Below are 20,970 nucleotides of genomic sequence, written 5' to 3' on the forward strand. Positions count from 1 at the left end.
CTTACTTGCTCCTCAGGTCTACACCCTGCCCCCCAGCACTTGCATAACTGTCTTTAACAGAGGGCAGATGAGAGTCATTTAACATTATGATTTCATTTGGTTTTCATTGTATGCTTTTTATAGGTAACATTTAAGTATAGCAAGTAAAACTAATTTTCTATGTCATAGTAGTGATAGGGTAGGTTTTTGGAAATTAATTTGTTTAAGTGAAAATGCAAGTCTACTTAAGGGAAATAGGAAACAAACAGGAGTCTCATAGGAGTCTCTGGCAAAATCACAGGTGGCCTGTGTGGTGGGGAGACATTCCCAGCACAGGCCCTGAGGGTGGGGGTGCAGGCCCCAAAGGAGAGGGAAACTGTGCCACTTGCCGTTTTGCAGTCCACTCTGACCCATGGGGCCTCACACTGATCCCCACTGCCCTAGGCCAAGCTAAAGTCCTTCTCCGCCAAGATTGTACAGCTCCTGAAGGAGTGGACAGAGGCCTTCCCCTATGACTTCCAGGATGAGAAGGCTATGGCAGAGCTGAAGGCCATTGCTCACCGTGTCACCCAGTGTGATGAGGTAAGGTCCTCCCTCAGCCCATGGTCAGGCTGCATGGATATATATGGGGGTCTGCCTTCAGGAAGGTGGGGGAAACAGACACAGACTAGTAGGATCCCCTACCCTGTTACTCCCTAAAGAGGGTGGCAAGGTGGCTCCACTGGATCTCGCCACATCCCCAGATGCAGCTTAGCTGGCCAGAATTGAGTCAGCCTTGCACTGTATGCAAGATTGTTGCTATGATCCTCTTCTGGTCCTTGGCATTCGTGCTCCTGGGGTGGGGACCTGTTGAGAGGTTATGAGTCTGTATGCTCTTTCCAGCTCCTAGCTCACTCTTGGCCTTTGCTGGAGACAGAAAAGCTGAGGAGCTGAGAGAGCTTTGGGAGGGGTTGGGGATCAAGGCTTCTCTTACCCAGGGTATAAGCCCTTCTTGATGCCTTGACTCATGCTGTGGGCCTCTCCTGCTGCTGGGAGGCAGTGACAAGCAGTCAGCTGGCCACCTCTGGGAAAGCCACACTTTTCAGACCCAGAAGACCAGTAGTGGCCCTGCCCTCAGCCCTTCTGCCAGCAGGATAGTTCATGGAGTCCACCGTCTCCAGTGGGCCTCAGAAGCCCACACTGCACCCCTCTCTCTCATAGCAGAGGCTCACAGCAGCTTTGGACAGGGCATGTGGACTCAAAGTCAGCCATGTCTCTGATGATGAGATGAGTCTCTCCATGATGGTAGTGGCCTTACTACCAGCCAATGCCAGCATCCTCACCACTCTCTGACACTCACAGGAGAATGGCACAGTAAAGAAGGCCATCACCCAGATGATACAGAGCCTGCTGCTATCCCTGGCCACTCGGAGCCAGCTCCAAGAGCTGCGGGAGAAACTCCGGCCACCAGCTGTGGACAAAGGGCCCGTCCTCAAGGCCAAGCCACCAGCTGCACAGAAGGACATCCTGGGCGTGTGCTGTGACCCCCTGGTGCTGGCCCAGCAGCTGACCCACATCGAGCTGGTCAGTGCTGCTGAATGCTTTGCCTGGAGTAGGATGGGGCCAGGGCCACATTCACTGGTGTTTGGACAGGGGTGCTGGACCTGTGTCCCTCTCAATAGATTGCTACCGAGATCCCTGCCAGTCAGACTGGGCTGTCACAGGGAAGCTGGCTTGCCACCCCTGGCCTCTGTGCCTCAGGCTGGCTGTGTGTCTAGCTGGTATCAGGTCTGTGAGCATGGCACCTCTGTGTGAATGGGAGGGATTGGGACTGCATTGTCCTAGCCCCAGGATGGAAGATTGGCCTGGGAAGAGGAGAAGGGCCTGTGCCCTGGGCAGGCCTCCACCGCTTCCAAGGCCTTTGTCACACTCACCTGCAGTTATCTTTCCTCTTCTATGGGAGGCTGGTCACCCTCCTTTTGCTGTCTCTACCCCATAGGAGAGGGTCAGCAGCATTCACCCTGAGGACCTGATGCAGATCATCAGCCACATGGACTCCTTGGACAACCACAGGGTGAGTGAGCTGAGGCCCAAGGTGCACTCTGGGACCTCCAGTGGGTACCATTGTCCTGGTCCAGCCTGGGGCCTACACCCTTGTGTGGGGTAGGTGCAAGCCTCATTCAACATGACCTCTGGAGTGTTAAATCATGAAACCTGATGGCTTTCCTGGCACCTGTTTAGGGGGTTCAGCAATGGCCACACAGAGTGATGCATGCTGGGAGGGACATAGGCTCTGCTTGGGGTAGGGGAGCTAGCATGACCTACTGGCTTAGCTGAGCACTGGGCAGCCAAGGAGCAGGCAGGTGTGAGCGGTTGTGACTTGCCCAACCAGGGTCCTCTGGGATGGGATCCCTGTGACTTGCTTTGTATCCCCCAGTGCCGAGGGGACATGACCAAGACCTACAGCCTGGAGGCCTATGACAACTGGTTCAACTGCCTGAGTATGCTGGTGGCTACTGAGGTGTGCCGGGTAAGCATGTACCACAGCAGATGGGGGTGGCGTGGCTGTCCCCTTTCCAGACCTGGTGAGGCTGTGACTCCTGCCCTGCCTGCCTCAAGTTATATGGAATTTTTTTTTCTCCAAACTTTAAAAATTGGTACATTATAGTTGTACATGTTGATGGGATTGTTACATATTTGTACCTATACATAATGTAACAATATAATTTGGCAAATATCATTCTCCAGTATTTCCCTTTAGATGATAGAGCTTTCAAAGTAAGCACATGAAGTGTCCATTGCCGGGGCCTTGATGGTGCTCCTACCCTGATGCCCCCACATATAGTGATCCTTAAATGACAACAGAGATCCCATATGTGGAGTGTGTCCTTTGTGCTCAGTCCCATACAAGCCTGGGTGGGGCTTTTCTGGTCCTCACAGCCCCTCCAGGCAAATGGCTCCATCCCTTTTGTGGCTGAGGAGACAGGGCAGGGATTGAACATGTGTCTGGGTCTCACAGATACAGCCTCGGATCTCCCAGACCTGGAAATGAAGTCCCAAGGAACTTCCTGACCCTCTGCCAGTGGACTCAGCTCCTGTGGTCTGTTGCTGGCTCCATACTGAGGCTATTCTGCTGCCTTCCAGGTGGTTAAGAAGAAGCACCGGACCCGCATGCTGGAGTTTTTCATTGATGTGGCCCGAGAGTGTTTCAACATTGGAAACTTCAACTCCATGATGGCCATCATTTGTGAGTGTCTGGCACAGGTTGGGGGTTGCCCACGTCACTTGCCTGCCTATGCCCTGACCCCTGCCCACTGTCCCTGCAGCTGGCATGAACCTCAGTCCAGTGGCTCGGCTGAAGAAAACATGGTCCAAAGTCAAGACGGCCAAGTTTGACGTCTTGGAGGTAGGTGCCCAAGCTCATAGCACAGCCTAGTGCTCACCTTTGTCCTGTGTTGGCAGCAGAGCTGGGTTCTTTCCTTTTATTCAGACATGCATGAAGCTGGCCTGGTGGTGGGTTCTTAAGCTGTCATTGGCCCTTGCTGCATTGGGCAGAACAAGCATTGCCTAAAGCAAGTTAGAGAATGGAGAGTTTGACAAAAGTGATGATACCCTCTGAGCAGTCTTACTGGCCTTTTCCTTGGTCAACTTCCCCTGGTTCTGGATCATCTGGATTGCCCAGAGGCTGGCAAACTATTTAGTGCATTTGCAGTCCTACCCAGATATATTCTATCTCCACTCCCCACTGCAAAACATTTGTCCCGTGGAGCTGGTCAGGTCTTGAAGATGTCAGTATGTATAGAAGAGCAGAGCAAGATTTTGAAGGAAGAAGGGTGAGGCCTGGGCATAGCAGGTCAGGGCTGTGACATGACACTTCTTTACAGTTTTTCAGAGGTATCAGTGTTCAGCAGGCACTTTTGGGCTTCACCCATTCTGTGCTCACTCCCGGGCTCCCCTAGGGATAATGCCTTCTCCTTCTGTGTCTTGTGCTCTGCAGAGGGGCATGCTGAGTGGGTCTGAGGGGTTCACCTGGTCCTTCCTATACCCACAGCACCACATGGACCCATCCAGCAACTTCTGTAACTACCGCACTGCCCTGCAGGGGGCCACACAGAGGTCCCAGATGGCCAATAGCAGCCGTGAGAAGATTGTCATCCCTGTGTTCAACCTCTTTGTTAAGGACATCTATTTCCTGCACAAAATCCACACCAACCATCTACCCAATGGGCACATTAACTTTAAGGTGAGCCCAGTCCCTTGTGGTCCCAGCACTGGTGAGGCAGGCAAAGACCGTATGTCCCCACAGATGTGGCAGTGGTTTTGTGGCAGTATTTGCAGGTTTCCCAAGCTCTGCCTGAGGTTTGGAAAGGCCTTCAGGACTGAAACATCAGGGTCACTGTTTGGCCATGAGGCATAAGGCTTGAGGAGTGAACCTTTCTCTTTTTGAGGGAGGACCTGATCACCGAGCTTGTTGACACAGGGAACCTATATTTACTCAGAATCCTGGTTTCAGCACTGACCCCACATGAGAGACAGAGCAGAGACTATTTCTGGGAATTTGTGGTCAGAAGGATTTTATGCAAGAATGAATTTGAACACAGATGAAATAGTAGCAGAAAAGGGCACCTGACCAAGGATAGGAGAGCAGGACAAAGGTGCCTGGGGAGGCCCAGGGGGCATGGGCTCACACAGTAAGGGGTGGGTGGGTGGGTAGGTACTGTAGATTCCTAAACAGGCTATCGTTAAGTGAGATCATGGTATGTTCTGGCTGGTGCTTTTATGTTGAGTGTGGCCAGGATACTGCCTCAGGCTGGAGTCATAGATGGAATCCTACCAGGGTCCCTGTACAGGGGATACACAGACTCTGCTACAGTCTGATGGGTCAGGCAGAGGGCATCAGGGAACACTTGCTGGCTCTGATGTGGCACAAGACACCATGGCCCTGGGGTCAGCATGCAGGGCCACTGACTCCATCTCCATGGCACTAGTGACTGGAGCAGCAGAGACCAGAAACCACACCCCCTGCCCCTGACTGTGGGTTTTAAGCTCAGAGTGACAGATGAACATCTTGTTGGTTTTCTGCTCCTTCAGAAATTTTGGGAGATCTCCAGACAGATCCATGAGTTCATGACATGGACACAGGTAGAGTGTCCCTTTGAGAAGGACAAGAAGATTCAGAGTTACCTGCTTACAGCACCCATCTACAGTGAGGAAGGTAAGGACTCCCTCCTGGCAGTAGGCCCCCCCTCGCCAGCTGTGCAACTCCCCACCTAGGCCCTTTGTCCTCTTGGGATTGCCCTGGGAGGTGGGCATGATCATTACCCAAAATCACATATGGACTACACAGCTTGCAGCATGAGAGTGCATGAAGGTGGGTCATGGACAGATGACAGATGAAGGAGGAAGACAGGATGCCACTCAAGAGAACCAAAACAAGGAAGCGCCCAAGTCCCCTGACAAGAAGTCTAGGAATCCCTTTCAGTAGAAACCTGCATATTTTCCAGCCAGGGGTTACGGTCTCTTTTTCCTGGGACTAGCTTTGCCCCTGGAAGTGATAACTGGGTATGGTAGGCAGACACCCAAGGAGATGTGGGTTCTGAGGGCTTTCCCATCCTCAGCTCTCTTCATCGCCTCCTTTGAGAGTGAAGGTCCTGAGAACCATATGGAAAAGGACAGCTGGAAGGCCCTCAGGTAGGAAACACCAGGGACCAAGGAGCCCACAAGGAAGGGAGAGGACTGGGAGTGGACATGGCAATCTGCCTTTCTGAAAGGGGGCCTGGGGAAGTGGGAGGCTGAGGACTGGGTCTGGATTTGGGCCCTCCCCTCACAAGTCAAGGACCTACCCTTTTTGCCTGCTCAGGGGCCTGACCGTTGTCCTGTCCCTTGCCCACCTTTAGGACCACTCTCCTTAACAGAGCCTGAGGGTGTGGATGCAGCCTGCACATACTGGATGAAGCACATGCACAAACCAAGTTTAAATCTTGATTGATATGGGTTGAGATGAGGAGGCCTCACTGGTTGGGGTCCATTTTGTATATAACTTTTATGAAAAAGAAAATGGTAATTATTTCATGCATCAACCTTTGGCACTTACAAAGTTTTTTGTTTATTTTAAATAACAGGGCAGGGCCCTGCTTTGGGGAGGGGTGGGGAAAGAGTATCATGGGAGATGGCATCCATGATAACATCTTATTCTAATGAAATGTAGATTTTTATTTTCTACTTTTGATTATTAACATCTTATGAAAAAATATTTTAAAAAACCCAACCAAAACCAACGTGAGCCCTGCCTGCTCGGACGCCTTTCCAGCTAGTGTCTCTGATGTCGGGGTTAGTGCCTTAGAGGGTACTGGGGGTCCGGTCTTCCTGCTCCATTGTTCGAGCCTGCAGTGAGCTCTGCCCTGGGCCGTAAGGGGCCCACCTTCAACAGCTTAGGCCGTGAGGTTCCAGGGGGAAGGGCTGGGGTGCCCAGGAGGTCTCTAATATACTTCTGGAAACGAACCTTTGAGTGCGGTTTCTCCAAAGTTTACATTTTCATTTTCCTTTATCAGGGATTTATGGGGTCAGGGGAGGGGCAGGGAGACACCTGGCGGCATATTTTCTGTGAGAATATGTCTGGCAAATTGTTCTTCAATTGTGTTTTAGACAGGAGAGAATCTAAAGTAATAAGGGGGAGGGAGCCATAGCATTGCAGTTTTTGTGGTTGTAATTGAAAGACACACTGAGCTGTAATGAAGAGAACATCACATAGACCCGGGATGGTGACATCTGAAGCTGTTCTTGAAACCCACGCACAAAAAGAAGAGAAAGAAGTAAAGTCAGTGTGCGAGGGGACTGACCTTCCTCCTCCCTCTGGTGGGAGGCACCCTCACTGGAATCTGAAGATTAGAAAATTAGCCAGGCTGAAACCGCTGGAGACCTTTCAGATGGAACTGCCCAATACCAGGAAGTATTTTTTTATACCCAAACCAGAAGAGAACACTCCATTTTTCATGTCTGACTTCCTGGCGTGACCCTGGGCCTTACTGACTGTGGGACTGGACAGCTTGCTCCCTCAGAAAGCCAGAAGCGGTCCATCCACACTGACTGTCTCCCTTGCAGGAGCTTCTCATCCTTGTCCTTCTCCACTTGCCTGGCTTTGGCAGGAGCCATGAGTCAGGAAGCCAAGGCAGGGACCAGTTAAGGTCCCAATTCCCAGAGCTCAGAGGGAAAGCCTGGAGATGAGTGGGCCAGGCCTTATGACGAGGCAAGGTGGCTGCTGCCCTCAGCCCGGGTGGAGATGAATAGTTACACTGTATTGTCACAGTGTGTTTGCACTTTTCAGACATTCTAGCTAGTCCAGATTGTATACTGATAGTACATATTGCTTTGTTTATGTCTTTGAGATAAAGAAAGGCTGAAACTTGAGAATATATATTTGGAATACGATGTTAGAACATTTTCTGTATGTGTGTTAAAGAGCCTTCATGTCAGTGTGTGCTTCACGGGTCACCAGTTCTACTTGAAACAGTGTCTATGTTTGCTATTTTATTTTCCCAATTTGATTCATACCCTCAATTTGATGTTTTGGTATTTGGAGCTGATCTCTGAGTATAAAGCTGTACCATAGCACAGGATGTCAGTTTTGGTGTGACTGGACGTACTTGCATCAATAAAAGAACATGTTGCTCCCCACTCTTGTATGTGCCATGTGGTGTGGCATGCATGATGCCAGCAGCCCAGGCTAGGGAGGAAGAGGAGGAGGACACACCAAGAGTCCAAAGGGTGACCTGGCAGGGAGCTTTCATCTGCAGTTGGGCAACATATTCTGACAAAAGGTTTTTCCAATGTGCAGCGCAAGATTAGAACAGGCAGCATGGTATTCTAGTCCTGCCTTCCTCAAAGCTGGCCCCAAAGGATAACACTAGCTGCTTTAGTGCATGGTCAGGTGAGTTGAGGACACTTAGTGAAAAAAGATCGCAATGGTTCCTTCACTCCAGGAGCCTTCACGGTCAGAACCCTTGCGAATATGGGCATTATAGGTCTTGTGGGCTCAGGGAGGGCTGGGCGGCACTTAACATCTTCCTACCGAGGCATATGCTGGACACAGGTCTAGATGAGGCTTGTCCTTGTAATGAGCTGCATTCAAGAACATTCAAGCAGAGTTTGCTGAGGGGCACATGAAACTTGGGAAACTAAAGGAACTGAGGCACCAAAAATGGGAAATAGGGACCCCTTCCCTTCCAGCCTGCCCATTCTCTGCTGTTGACAAGACGCAAGGTAGATGTGGTCCTTGCTCAGCCTAACCCTGTGCCTTCACAGCAGACTCCACTCATTTCTAATTTGTTCAGTATCCAACATTCCCACATGACCAACACAGCACAAGAGAAAGCTTTTTGCAGTGACAATGTAACTGCACCAATAAAATGGCCACTAACCACATGTGGGTATTGAGAGTTGAAATGTGGCCAGTGTGTTCAAGGAACTGAATGTCTAATTAAGTTTAAATAGCTGGTAGCCACTGCATCAGACCAAGGCTGGGTGTGAGGCCTATTTGCTGCTGTGCCCCAGCACCTAGTACACAGCACTAACAGGTGCTCAGGTATTTGTAAAGCACACAGGGTAATGTGAAGATACTCGAGCTTTGGGCAAATGACAATATATGTTTTAGATCTTTAAGTCCAATGGCATTCTTAGTTTCCTGGTAAAGTTATTTTTGGGTTTCACCTGCCTCAACCAAACAAGGGGCAGCACACAATTATGTCTGTGCATTGGACACAAGCTTGTGTGGCCAGCAATGACACCATCCTTTCCCACAGGTTGTTTCTCCAGGGTGGTGGCTCTTAAGTGTGGGTGCCAGGCCAGCAGTAACAGCACTGTCCTGGGAAACAAAGTGTGCACTCTCAGGCCCTACTCTAAATCTGCTGAATTGGAAATCCAGGGAAAGCCTAGCAGAGCCTGGCTGCAAACCATGTTGGAGAAGGTCTGTGCAGGTGAAGGGCTGTGGGCGGGCTCCTGTGTGCCCTTACAGACCACCTCTCCCAGGCACCCTCTACTCACACATGGAACTTCCATACATCAGGCCAACACATCATACTTCTGTACCCTGCTCCCATTCTTGCAAAGCTAGAAGACCGCAGTTCAGTCTGTGTGAAACTCCTGGTGTGTTCCCTGGGAGTGGTGACTAGGCTCCTTGGGGCTGCCCCATTTTCTCACCACACTGCATGTGGGCTGACGGTGTCCATCTCATGTATTAGTACTGGTTCTTCTGTGAAGGGGCCAGTTCCTCCGTAGCTATGTCTAGTGAGCAGTAAGTACATGGTTCCCTACAACACCTGTGATATCCAAATTTTACCTCTTACCTCAAAGTTTTACAAATAGGTCTAGGTTAGAGCTCCAGATGTGGCAGTAAGAGGAGCTAAGGATCTGCTAAGATCCTGTTCAAGACCTCTGTGACAGATTACTTGTGACATACATATCTCCTGCACCTACACCTGTATACCATGTTCCTTAGGGAGGCCAAAAAAGGTAACGGTCAGAGTGAGGAGTGGAGTTCAAACTACTGGATTTAAATGTTGGTCTTTAGCTCCCAGATGCTTAAACAAGTTATCTAGCTCTTTAAACCTCCATTTTCTCAGGATTAAAATGGGGATCACCCTAGTAGCTTCAACGTCCTGGGTTTAATCTCTAGCACTCTGTTGGGGAAAAAAGGTGGGGTGGGGAAATTAGGATCACCTCTCTCAGGGTTTGGAACGATTGATGGCACAGGGCATGGGTGGCACCCCCTTCTGCAGAGAGCAGCAACTCTTGGGAAACAAGAGGCAAGGCTTATGATCAGCACCCCTCTCATAGGAACAGCTGAAGTCCTATCAATGCCAAAATACACTATCATCACCAAAGAGCCACTACTCAGTTGTCAAATTCAACTAGTATACAAATTTACATGAGGAAAAAAGATCTCTGCAAATTTGGTATTTAAAACTACTTTCTAAAGGTAAAGTCTTTAGCCACATAGGGACCAGTTTAGATCATGTTAACACAATTTCTATCTTTATTCCTCAAAAGAAGTCCTACAACACTGTGAGGAGGGTGAGGGACTGCCAAAATGCTCCAAGTATCTACCCCAACATAACCCGACACTTAAGATGGATCTTTAGCAACAGTGTTGAGTAAATAGTTTTATAAAGGATAAAAGAAAGCAAATTATGCACCTGTCCATTTCTGGCATCATGAAAGACTGAATAACTGCCTGCTGAAGACAACCCATAAAGTTGTATAAAATGCACAAATCTAAGTTAAGGCAGGAACCCAGAGAAGTCAGGGAAGAGTGGAATCCATTTTTTGTCCCATAAGCATCCATTTTTTTAAGACCACAGGGGGATGCAGAAGGTGATCCTGAGCCTGCTCAAGAAGAGGGATCAAAGAGGAAACCCTATCTGCTAAAGCTGGCATCCCAGAGAACCACCCCTCAGTATAACAGTGAACTTGAAATAAAATGCTCTACCCAAAGCCCAACCAAGGGGGTTAAGAAAAAGTGTCTGTTCTGAACCTCAACACTGAATGGAGTTATGGAAATTCACCACTGATAATTTATAATCACAACCCAGTGAGCTTTATAAAGTTTTGCAGGATCAGAAAACAAACAAATCCACATACAGATATATCAGAGTGATATAGAACAAAGATTAAGAGGAGACTTACAGCTAGTCAGAGACAAGAAGGCTGATTACTTTCAAAGAAGGGCCAACTGTCAAGTTAATAGTTCACAGAAGAAATAACTAAATAGAGGCGGCTGTGGAATAACATCCATGTGGCTGAAAAGAAAACTGCCAATCTAGAATTCTCTGTCCTTCAAAAATATAGTTTAAATGAGAGAAAATGAAGATATTTACAAACTAAAATGGAGTTGACTATCAGCAGACTCCCCCAAAACAAAAAACAAAGAAACATACAAAAAAACCAAACGACGATGACAACAACAACAACAAAACAAACTAAAGAATGACTCTTGGCTCCTACAAAAATGATTTCCAGACTTATCACAGATCTAAATTTGAAAGATCATATAATAAATTAAAAGAAAACATGAAATTTTTTTCTATATTTTGGAATAGACAAAGGTTTCTTAACACCAAAATCATTAGCTATAAAAGATATAAAACTGATGAACTGGACTTTTTTGTAATTAAGAACTTTTATTAACAGATACCCTTAAGAGAGTGAAAAATAGGCCCATACCTGGGACAAGATATTTATAATGTATAAATCTGACAAAGGACTCAAATCCAGAATATTGAGGTAACTCCCTCCCATGGATCAATTTTTTTAAAAGTCAATTTTTAAAAAAGGCAAAAGGCTTTTTATTTAACACATTTCACAAAAGAAGGGAGCTAAATGGCTAAAAGTCATTGAGCATGATATAAGATACTCAGCATTTCCCTGATGATAAACTAAATTAAAACCAAAATGAGATAACTGTGTATACTTACCAAAAATTAAAATTAAAGAGTCTAAATTAAAACTACTGTAAATATAGTGCTGGTGAGGCTGTGAAGCCACTGGATGTCTCATGTATGGTTGATAAAGGTCATTTATTTAAAAGGACTGAAAATCATTTGCCAACCCCTGGCAAGGTCGATCAAGAAAAAACAGAAGGATCTGGGCATGGTGGCATATGCCTGTAGTCCCAGCTACCATGGCAGGCTAAGGCCAGAGACTGAGGCAGGAGAATTGCTGAGCCTGGGAATTTGGGGCCAGCCTGGGCAAAATAGCAAGAATCCATCTAAGTAAAAATAAGTAAATAGAAAAATAAAAAGCAGCACAAATAATATCATAAATGTAAAAGAGAAATCCTGTGCATATCACACATAAATAAGAGGACACTGTAAACAACTCTGTGTGTTTCATCTAAACTTTCAAATTTATCAGTAAAAATTTCTAGAAAATTGTAATTTACTCTAAGTAATCAAAACTGACTCTAGAAAAAAAACAGAAAATCTGAATAGTTATATAACTATAACATAAATCAAACCAGTGATCACAAATCTTCCTCTAAAGAAAAGTTCATGCCCAGATGGTTTTCAGGCAGCTATACTTCATATTCAAATTCAAGGAAGAAATAATTCTGGTTTAAAAAAACTTTTCTAGAAACAATAAGAGGGAACACTTGTAATTTATTTTATGAGAAAGTTACATGCCATCTTCCTCATGAACAGATGAAAACATTTGAAAAAATATTATAAACACGCTCACATGAATAGAGAGATGTAATTGAATATACACATGTGTATATATTTATGAAATCAAATCTGCAACATAAAAAAAGGCTACAACATCATGACCAATTGGAGCTTGCCCCAGGAATGCAAGGGCATGTCAGAAAACCTATTAATTTAATTCATCGACTTAACTAACATAGGAGGAAAAGAAGTTGTGTGATCATCTGATGTGGTAAAAGTATTTGATAAATGCTCATAGATGCTAAAAGCTCACCATATAATGCTATAAGAGACCTTCCTAACCAGATAAAGGGTATTTACAAAACAAAACAAAAACAAACACCCTTCAAGTAAATATCTTATTTACAGATGAAACACTGAAAGTGTTACCCTTGAAATCAGTAACACAAGCAAGGGAGCCCACTATTACCACTTCCATCATGACTGAACAAATCCTAATGAGCACAGGAAAATGAACAAATCAAAGGTCTAAAAATTGGTAAAAGCAAACCAAAACAAACAAGCTCAAAATTTCCACTTTTAAAGATATATGACATGGTTGTAGGAAAAATATGAAAGAAACTAGAAATATATTAACAGAATTAAGAGATTTTGGAAATGTTTCTGAACATAAAACAAAAATCAATGGTTTCTAAATATCAGGTTTAGATTTCTAAGCAGACAACAAGAAAAACAAAACAAAAACAATGGATGTAATGGCATAGAAAATGCAAAGTAACCTGGGGGAAAAATAATACTTGTAAGTCCACTGTGTGAAAATGATAAACTTAACTAGAAGAAAATGAAGACATATACAGACAATAAAGAGATATGTTCAGGGTCTGGAAGATTCCACATTGTAATGATAGTTCTTCTCAATGTGATCTTATAGACTGAATGAGATTACAGTTAAATTCATAAACTTTTTTTGAAGCTTATTCCAACATTTATATGAAGGTAAAAGTCTATAAATATCTGTGACTTCTTTTAAGAACAAGATGAGTGGACAGCTCTCCCAAATGTTGACTTGTATAAAAAATTAGTGATTCAGACCATGTGGTAAGGGTGTAGTGATGGACAGGAAGTCTGATGACACAGAAGATAGCCCAGAATTAGATGTATATGCAGGGACTTTTGGTGGATGACAGAATGGTTTTGTAAATCACTGGGTAAAAGTATTTCACTTTTTTCCCAGTATTATAATAAGGTAATGTTGGAAAAAAGTGAAATACAACAACAGCTAACCAAAGATAAACAGATGGAAAATAAGCATGTGAAAAGATGCTATACATCTATACCTATGATAAAATTTATCAATTAGGCACAGTAAGAGATTAGTAACAATAATTATTGAAAAAGAACAATTATTATAATAAAAGTTATATGAACATGGTCCCTGTTTTAGTCAGCTTTTTCATCACTGTGACTAAAATACCTGGTGAGAACAACTCAAAGGAGTGAAAGTTTATTTTGGCTCATAGTATCAGAAGTTCAGTCCATGGTAGACCAACTCCATTGTTCTGGGCCCAAGATGAGGGAGAACATCACCACAGAAGTGCACAGTTGAGGAGAACTGCTCCATTCATATCAACAAGAAGGTAGAGGCAAGGTGCTACGGGGAAGATGAATCCTTTCAGGGCTCATATCCAGTGACCAACTTCATCTAGCCATGCCCACATGCCTACAGTTAGCACCCATTCAAACTAGGATGGTCAATTAGGCTACAGCTCTTACAATCTTACAATCTTTCACCTAATCTTTCACCTCCAAATATTCCTGCATTAACACAAGCTTTTGGGGGATACTTCATATAGCATACTGCATTCTGCCCCTGGCCTCCAAAAGCTCATGTCCACCTCACAACACAAAATACAATTAGTTTATCTCTAAGAATCCCAGTTATCTTAACAGTGCCAGCATTGCCCAAAAGCCCAAGACCAAAGTCTCCCCTGTGAGACCCAAAGCAAACTCTTGGCTGGGAATCTCTGTAAAAGTCAAAAGTAAGTTACATGTTATCTAAACTACAGTGGCACAGTTGATATTCCCATTCCAAATGGAAGGAATAGGGGCATAGAAAGAAGAGATGGGGCCAAAGCAAGACCAAAACCAAGTTGGGCAAACAGGTTCTGTAACTCCTTGTATAGTATTTAGGACACACAGCTATGAGATGTTCTTTCCAAAGAGCTTGGGCAGCCCTACCCTTTCACCTTCCTGGTTGCAGTGCACATGGGCTTTATTTTAGGCTGGCTCTCTCTATAGCCAGCAACTTTTCTTGGCAGACAGCCCACATTACTGGCATCTCTAAATTCTTAGGGTCTCCATTTCAGCTCTGGTTTCACCTTCACAGCTCACAGCATCATGCTGTGTCCTCTCAGGAGCAGTCCACAGGGATCCTAATCCTGCTAAACTTTGCCTGGCCTCCCAGGTCTTCCTTTGAAATCTCAGCAGGAGCTTTCCTGACCCCCTAACTGAAACATACTGAATTCTTGCAGAAACAGTACCATGTGGATGATGCTAAGGTCTGCTGCCAGTTCATGTAGTAGCTGAGCTCCCTGGGATTACAGCTATAGTAGCCTCAGAGTGTCTGGATGGTTAAGTATAGTGAAACAACTTCCTAGGCCCTCATGATCTCTTCTCAAAGGAATTTTCCTTTTTACACCTTTGAGCCTGCAATAGGTGTGGTCTTGCAAAATTCTGAGATGTCCTCAAGCTTACCTTCTGTTGCTGTGCAAAATACTTAGTATTTCTTTAGGGGCTCTAATCTCTTCAACAAGCACACCTCTCTTGGCTCCAGTTTTACAATCACTTTTTTGGTCAAATTGCAAGCTTTAAAATCTTTTATTTCTATTTTCTGCTCCCAATTCTCGGAGTAAACCTGGGTAAAAGCTGCTAGCAACATCCATGCCGCTGACCAAACACTGCCGGCTTGAAATTTCCTCTGCTAGATTAATTAGTTCATCACTTTTAAAAGTAGCTTCAAAGTCTCAGGACATGGGCAAACTGTAAACAAGTTCTTTGACAGAATGTGACACAAATGGCTCCTAGTCCAATTCCCTATAGAATCCTCATTTCTTTCTGAAATCTCATGAGCACAGTTTGCATTCCTACTGGCATTCTGGCCATTCCAAGTTTTCCAAGAATCTCCCATAAAGCTCTCCTTACAATAGTCTAAAGCTACTTCCAGGTTGCATATCTAAACTTTTCCAAATTCCACCTGCTTTAAAGCCTTCTGAACCAAATGGTCAGGTTAGTCACAGCAACAATCCCATTTCTCCATACTAATTTGTTAGGTTTTTTCATTGCTGTGAATAAAATGCCTGACAACAACAACTTAGAAGAGGAAAAGTTTGTTTTGGCTCACAAAATATCAGAGGTTTGGTCCATGGTGGACCAACTCCATTGTTCTGGGACTAAGGTGAGGCAGAATATCATGGTGGAAAGGCATGGAGGAAGAGTGCTGCTTCACTTATGGCAACCAGCAAGCAGAGAGGACAGATTTTAGGCAAGATAAATCCTTCCTAAGACCCTTCCCCAGTGACCGACCCTTCCAGGCATGCCCTACCTGTGAATAGTTACTGTCAAGTCCATTCAAACTAGGATGGCCTGATCATTTACAGCTCTCATGATCTGATAATTTTACCTCTAAATATTCCTGCATTAACATAGAAACTTTTCAGGTACAACTCATATCCAAACCACACCAGTCCCTGTCTCAGAATATCTTTTTGTACTATATTCATCTTTCTTAAGATGTGAAATGATACAATGCTATGTGATGAGATAAAATGAGGTGAATGACATAGGTGCTGTGACACAGTGTTAGGCTACTACCGACCTTCTAAGCTCAACATAAGCACTGGGGTACCAGACAGTGGATCTGATAACTGGGAGAGCTACTATATAGTGTGGATATGCTGGACAAAGGGATGATTCATGTCCCAGGCAGAATGGAACAGGATGGCATGAGATTTAATCACACTACTCAGAATAAGGTATAATTTAAAACTTCTGAATTGCTTATTTCTGAAATTTTTGATTTAATATTTTTGGATCATCTGACCATAGGTAATTCAAACTACAGAGTAAAACTGCAGATAAAGTGGGACTACTGAATATGGAAGCATTCTGTACTTTCTGTTTAATTTTGCTGTGAACTTAAAACTGCTATAAAAGTTTGTTAAAAAATAAATTATAAAGGAAAAAGATCAGTTGCATTGAAGTTAATTTTTACTCATCAAAGAGTATGATCAAGAATGGGAAAAGACAAGCCATATCCTGGGAGAAGAGATCTGCAAATATTTAACCAAGAAAAACTGGTATCTAGAATATGTGAAGAATTTCTATGAACTGGTAAAAATGGGCAAAAACACTGGAAATGCAAATTATAACTACAATTCATGCCTAAAGCTCACTAGATTGGCAAGAATTGCCAAGGATGCGCAGTAAATTTACCCAGTGCCAGAGGTGGTCCACTTTGGAAAGTAAGTTAAACATGTACCCAACTAATGACTCAGCATTTTCACTCCTAGAGAAATACTTCTTGCTTATGAGAAGCATGAACAGTAGTGTTTATGACACCACTGTTTGTAAAAGCAAAAGCAAACAAGCCACAAAAAATGTATATACAACCCAAATAACTACCAACAATAGAATAACAACAAAAAGTTGGAAAAAACTCAGATATTTATCAATAAAATTAATACTGTAGTGTATTCACATAATGAAATATTATTCAGTACTAAAAATGAACCAGTTTTGAGGTTAATATGGGTCACCCTCAAAAATATTATACAAAAAGAACATACTATGAAATAATATATAAAAAATTAAAAACAGGTAAATTAAACAGAATTCTGGATAGAGATACATACACTGTTGGGAGACCTATGACAAAAAAACCAAGTGGAAAATTATCACAAAAATCAGATGGTGACTATTATGGAGGGTAACTCTAGGTCACTGGTGATATCTTGTATCTTCAACCAGGTGGCAGTATACTGGTGTTTGCTTCATTATTCTTTATACACAATTGATTATGTACTTTTCTGTATTTATGACATTTTATGATAGAAATAAATTTTCATTTAACTTTTGGTAATAAAATACTTTATTGGTATCATTTAAGGTCAAAACAGTTACGTTTCCACTGCTTACTTTCTATCCTTTCTATCTTTAAATTAAAAGATAGTTTTAAAAAATAGGAGTAAAAGTAAAATAATTGGATTTTCTCAAAAAACAAGCTGCAACTTACCATTACAAATAAGTTCTCTCTCTTTTTTTTTTTTTCTTTTTGTGGTGCTGGGGATTGAACCCAGGGCCTTGTGCTTGCAAGGCAAACACTCTACCAACTGAGCCATATCCCCAGCCCCTCTCTCATTTTAAATAACATAATTCACTGGTCTTAATAATAAATAACTGTGTACAAAAAGGAGACAATGGCCTGAATTATTTTTGCAGAGAACATTTTACACATCTTTAAAAACAGCTAACTATCCCAACTTAGACTTGTAAGAATAATTAGTTAAGTTATTGTAAAATTTAATTCATGTAGCACCTAGAAATTTGGAATTTGCCAACATTTCATAGTATGATTTACAGAGCAAAATGAATATTAATTTTTTTCTGTGAATTTTCAGGGGTTTTTAATACAAATAGTAGGTCCCTTTTAAAAATCAAAGGATAAAAAATTTATGCATGCCTTTCACCTTCTAATTTCTGAACCTAGCAATTAACCTAATGGCAAAAGATCATGTGTGATAAATAATGTAGTATAGTCCTATCTGAATATAATTTCTTATTCATCTTGTTTCATGAATATAATTTATATGTCAATTAAAACATTCTATCTGTAAGTATATATTTCTCTAAAACAATTTGTAATTCAGATTTTCATTCAGACTACCTTCCCCTCCTTCCCTTTTCTCAAATCAAAGTGGTCTTATGGTATATACCTTATCAAATTACTTTTTTCTTCCCCCAAAATTCTCTTTCAATTCAAAGTATTATAATAATGCAAATACAGATACAGCAAATATAATACATTAGAAAGTAAAGGATAATAAATACATATGGATCCATGCTAAATGAGATAATATAAAGCAAAAATACATACTATGCTCACTTACTCTGAGCCTCCTTAGGAAGGCCCTGGTGTATCTTGCTTATATAAACTTGATGTTCAAACATAGCTAGTATCTTGCATTCCAATATAATTAAATGCTCTGATAAAATGCTTCCACATTTGTTTGTTCAAAACAGTCAATAGCAACTTTGACTACTAATCCCCAACATATTGATAGTGTAATAACATTTTTAATCAAGTCATAGATTCTAAACTATTTTCTACTATTAGTCACTTATTTAAAAACAGACATTTGAGGGCTAAGCAATATTAAGTTAAGGGGTTTCGGTTTCTGCCTTCTCTTGATGGGTTGGGAATTTCAGATGTGTCATTTAATTATTATCTGCTTCAGTAAAAAAGGATTATTTAAGCTATCAATGAAAGTTCTTCCTTTAAAAATGAAGCAGTTGCTGGGCATGGTGGTACATGCCCCCAGCTACTCAGGAAGCTGAGGCAGGAGGACTGCAAGTTGGGGGCCAGCCTTGGCAACTTAGCAAGACCCTGTCTCAAAGAATAAAAAGGTCTGGGAATAGAGCTCAGTGGTAGAGGGCCCCTGGGTTCAATCCCAGTTCCATGAAAAAACAAAGAAAAACAAAACAAACCAAAAATCATATTGACTGACGTAGTGGTCAGCAGGTGAAATGAAGATATAATATCTGTTCCTGCACCTCATCTGTATCACTTGGTCCCATCTGCAAGCAATGTGCTGATTGACCCACCATCAGCCCAGCATTTTCCATCCCTCCACCAGATGCCATCAAAGCATGCAATCCCACATACAGTCAAAACATGGGCATCAGGCAGAAAACTGATTCAAATCTACTTTTGGGACAAGCAGATTTCATTTTGTCTACTATTCCATAGTGCAGTATTGTCACAAAATAGGTTTTGTGATGAAACACTTGTTTTTTTCTTCTATCAAGTTGAACTGCCAAAGTAATGTCAGAAAGAACATGAAAAATAAACAAGTCTTTTCTGGAAGAGGCACAGCATCTGGAACTGGAATTAAGGCTAAATAAATAGTGCTGGTTTGTGGTTCAGACTGTTATGCATTAATGATTTTGTTAACCAACAGCCTCGCTGTTTGTCCTGTATGCCTGTTTATGAAGATGCATCTCTATTTCTTCCCTGAAGACCATCATTCCCAGGTGGGAGTGAGAAGCCTCGTTCATGGCTTTGGACTGGATACACATGCGGTACTGCTCAGGGGTTAGCTCATCTGCACAGTGTTTTTCATGCCAGAGGTGGAAAAGACCAGGAACTGGAGTTCGAATCACAATAAGGTCACCATGTAAGTATTTTCGATAAAGATGAACATCTTCTCCACCCCAACCTTTTACTTCCATGTCAAAGCCACCTGGTAGGATCAAAATTGACACCGTAAGTAACTGACAGCCAGAGGACAAGCAGACACCATAAAGATTTTAAAAGTTCTGGCTTCAAGTGAGATGGCATGGTACAGCACAAAAGCACTGATGCAGAGACCTGAACTACTACTTTGGAAGTTCAGTTACATGTTGATAATTTCGTTAAACTCTAGAGTTCAAGTTCAGTTGCCGAGACTATCAGAATGAGATTAGATATTTGAGAACACTTTGTAAACTTTAACGTTTTACACTGTCAATAAAGGAGAAGGAAATACAAATCACCTATACTATTCTCTGGGTTACAGAAAACTTTCCTGAGGGGAGAACAGAAGAAAAGGTCAAAATGGAGATATAAATCTAGAATAGATACGCAGATGATTTACAGTCACAGGAATGAATGAAACTATTGAAGAAATTCATAAGAAAAATAGGGCTGAGGTCTAAACACTAAAAAATGACAACTTCTAAGCCAGGAACCATGGTACACACCTATAATCCCAGAGGCTCGTTAGGCCAAGGAAGGAGGATTATAAATTCAAAGCCAGTTTCAGCAACTTAGTGAGGCCCTAAGCAACTTAGTGAGACCCTGTCTCAAAAATAAAAAATATCTGGAGATGTGGCTCAGTGGTTAAGCATCTCTGGGTTCAATCCCTGGTAGCAAAAAGAAAAGAAAAAAAAAAAAAAAAGAAATGCCAATTTCTTGCAAAGAAAGGTAAGTCAGCAAAAGAGATTGAGAAATGAATGCAAATCAGTGGAAATCTCTGAAGAAGATGTCATCTCAGTAGTCAACTGAAGAAAATGCCTCAAGGGTTATGGGGGAAAAGGAACACTCATACATTGCTGATGAGACTGCAAATTGGTGCAACGACTCTGGAAAGCACTATGGAGATTCCTCAGAAAACTTGGAATGGAACCACCATTTGACCCAGTTATCCCACTCCTCAGCATATACCCAAAGGACTTAAAATCAGCATACTATAGTGATGCTGGCACATCAATGTTTATAGCAGCTCAATTCACAGTAGCCATATTGGAACCAGCCTAGGTGTCCTTCAACAGATGAATGGATAAAGAAATTGTGGTATATATATACAATGGAATACTACTCACCATAAAGAGAAACAAAATTATGGCATTTGCTGGTAAATGGATGAAACTGGAGACTATCATGCTAAGTAAAATAAGCAATCCCCAAAAACCAAAGGCCAAATATTCTCTCTGCCATGTGGACGCTGACTCACAAAATAGGCAAGGTAGGGAGAAGGAGTGGAGGTTCACTAGATTGGACAGGGGGGGGATGGGGGGAAGGGAAAGGGGATGGGAATGG

The 20,970-nt window shown here is 43.0% G+C and overlaps 2 protein-coding genes and 1 long non-coding RNA gene across 16 annotated transcripts in view; 2 read left to right on the forward strand and 1 right to left on the reverse strand.

Moving 5' to 3' along the window:
* The window catches only part of RASGEF1A (RasGEF domain family member 1A), an 82,837-nt gene extending 72,485 nt beyond the window's left edge, over nucleotides 1–10,352 (forward strand). For 8 of the 10 annotated variants that reach the window (XM_079136838.1, XM_079136843.1, XM_079136842.1 and 5 more), the window contains 10 exons: nucleotides 424–561; nucleotides 1,321–1,542; nucleotides 1,958–2,032; nucleotides 2,396–2,488; nucleotides 3,103–3,205; nucleotides 3,285–3,364; nucleotides 4,010–4,201; nucleotides 5,050–5,173; nucleotides 5,577–5,649; nucleotides 5,856–10,352. In XM_079136838.1, coding sequence (XP_078992964.1) covers nucleotides 424–561; nucleotides 1,321–1,542; nucleotides 1,958–2,032; nucleotides 2,396–2,488; nucleotides 3,103–3,205; nucleotides 3,285–3,364; nucleotides 4,010–4,201; nucleotides 5,050–5,173; nucleotides 5,577–5,649; nucleotides 5,856–5,880 — 1,125 coding nt within the window. In that variant the 3' untranslated portion in view covers nucleotides 5,881–10,352. The remainder of the gene's footprint in view (nucleotides 1–423; nucleotides 562–1,320; nucleotides 1,543–1,957; nucleotides 2,033–2,395; nucleotides 2,489–3,102; nucleotides 3,206–3,284; nucleotides 3,365–4,009; nucleotides 4,202–5,049; nucleotides 5,174–5,576; nucleotides 5,650–5,855) is intronic. The other 2 variants (XM_079136840.1, XM_079136847.1) reach the window with 2 other exon arrangements.
* CSGALNACT2 (chondroitin sulfate N-acetylgalactosaminyltransferase 2) overlaps nucleotides 1–20,970 on the reverse strand; it is a 78,736-nt gene that overhangs the window by 22,800 nt on the left and 34,966 nt on the right. Inside the window, exon 7 of one of the 5 annotated variants that reach the window (XM_079136834.1) lies at nucleotides 10,354–11,719. The exons of 2 other annotated variants lie outside the window; for them this stretch is intronic. In XM_079136834.1, coding sequence (XP_078992960.1) covers nucleotides 11,628–11,719 — 92 coding nt within the window. In that variant the 3' untranslated portion in view covers nucleotides 10,354–11,627. Of the gene's footprint in view, nucleotides 1–10,353; nucleotides 11,720–17,232; nucleotides 19,634–20,970 lie in introns of those variants that run through there. 2 more of the 5 variants (XM_079136833.1, XM_079136837.1) reach the window with 2 other exon arrangements.
* Nucleotides 13,396–17,647, forward strand: LOC306659376. The gene is made up of 2 exons (XR_013763283.1): nucleotides 13,396–16,636; nucleotides 16,749–17,647. It is a non-coding gene; the product is annotated as an uncharacterized lncRNA (long non-coding RNA).

The sequence above is a fragment of the Sciurus vulgaris genome (genome assembly GCF_902686455.1).
Source record: "Sciurus vulgaris genome assembly, chromosome: 4".
Classification (NCBI taxonomy): Eukaryota; Metazoa; Chordata; class Mammalia; order Rodentia; family Sciuridae; genus Sciurus; species Sciurus vulgaris.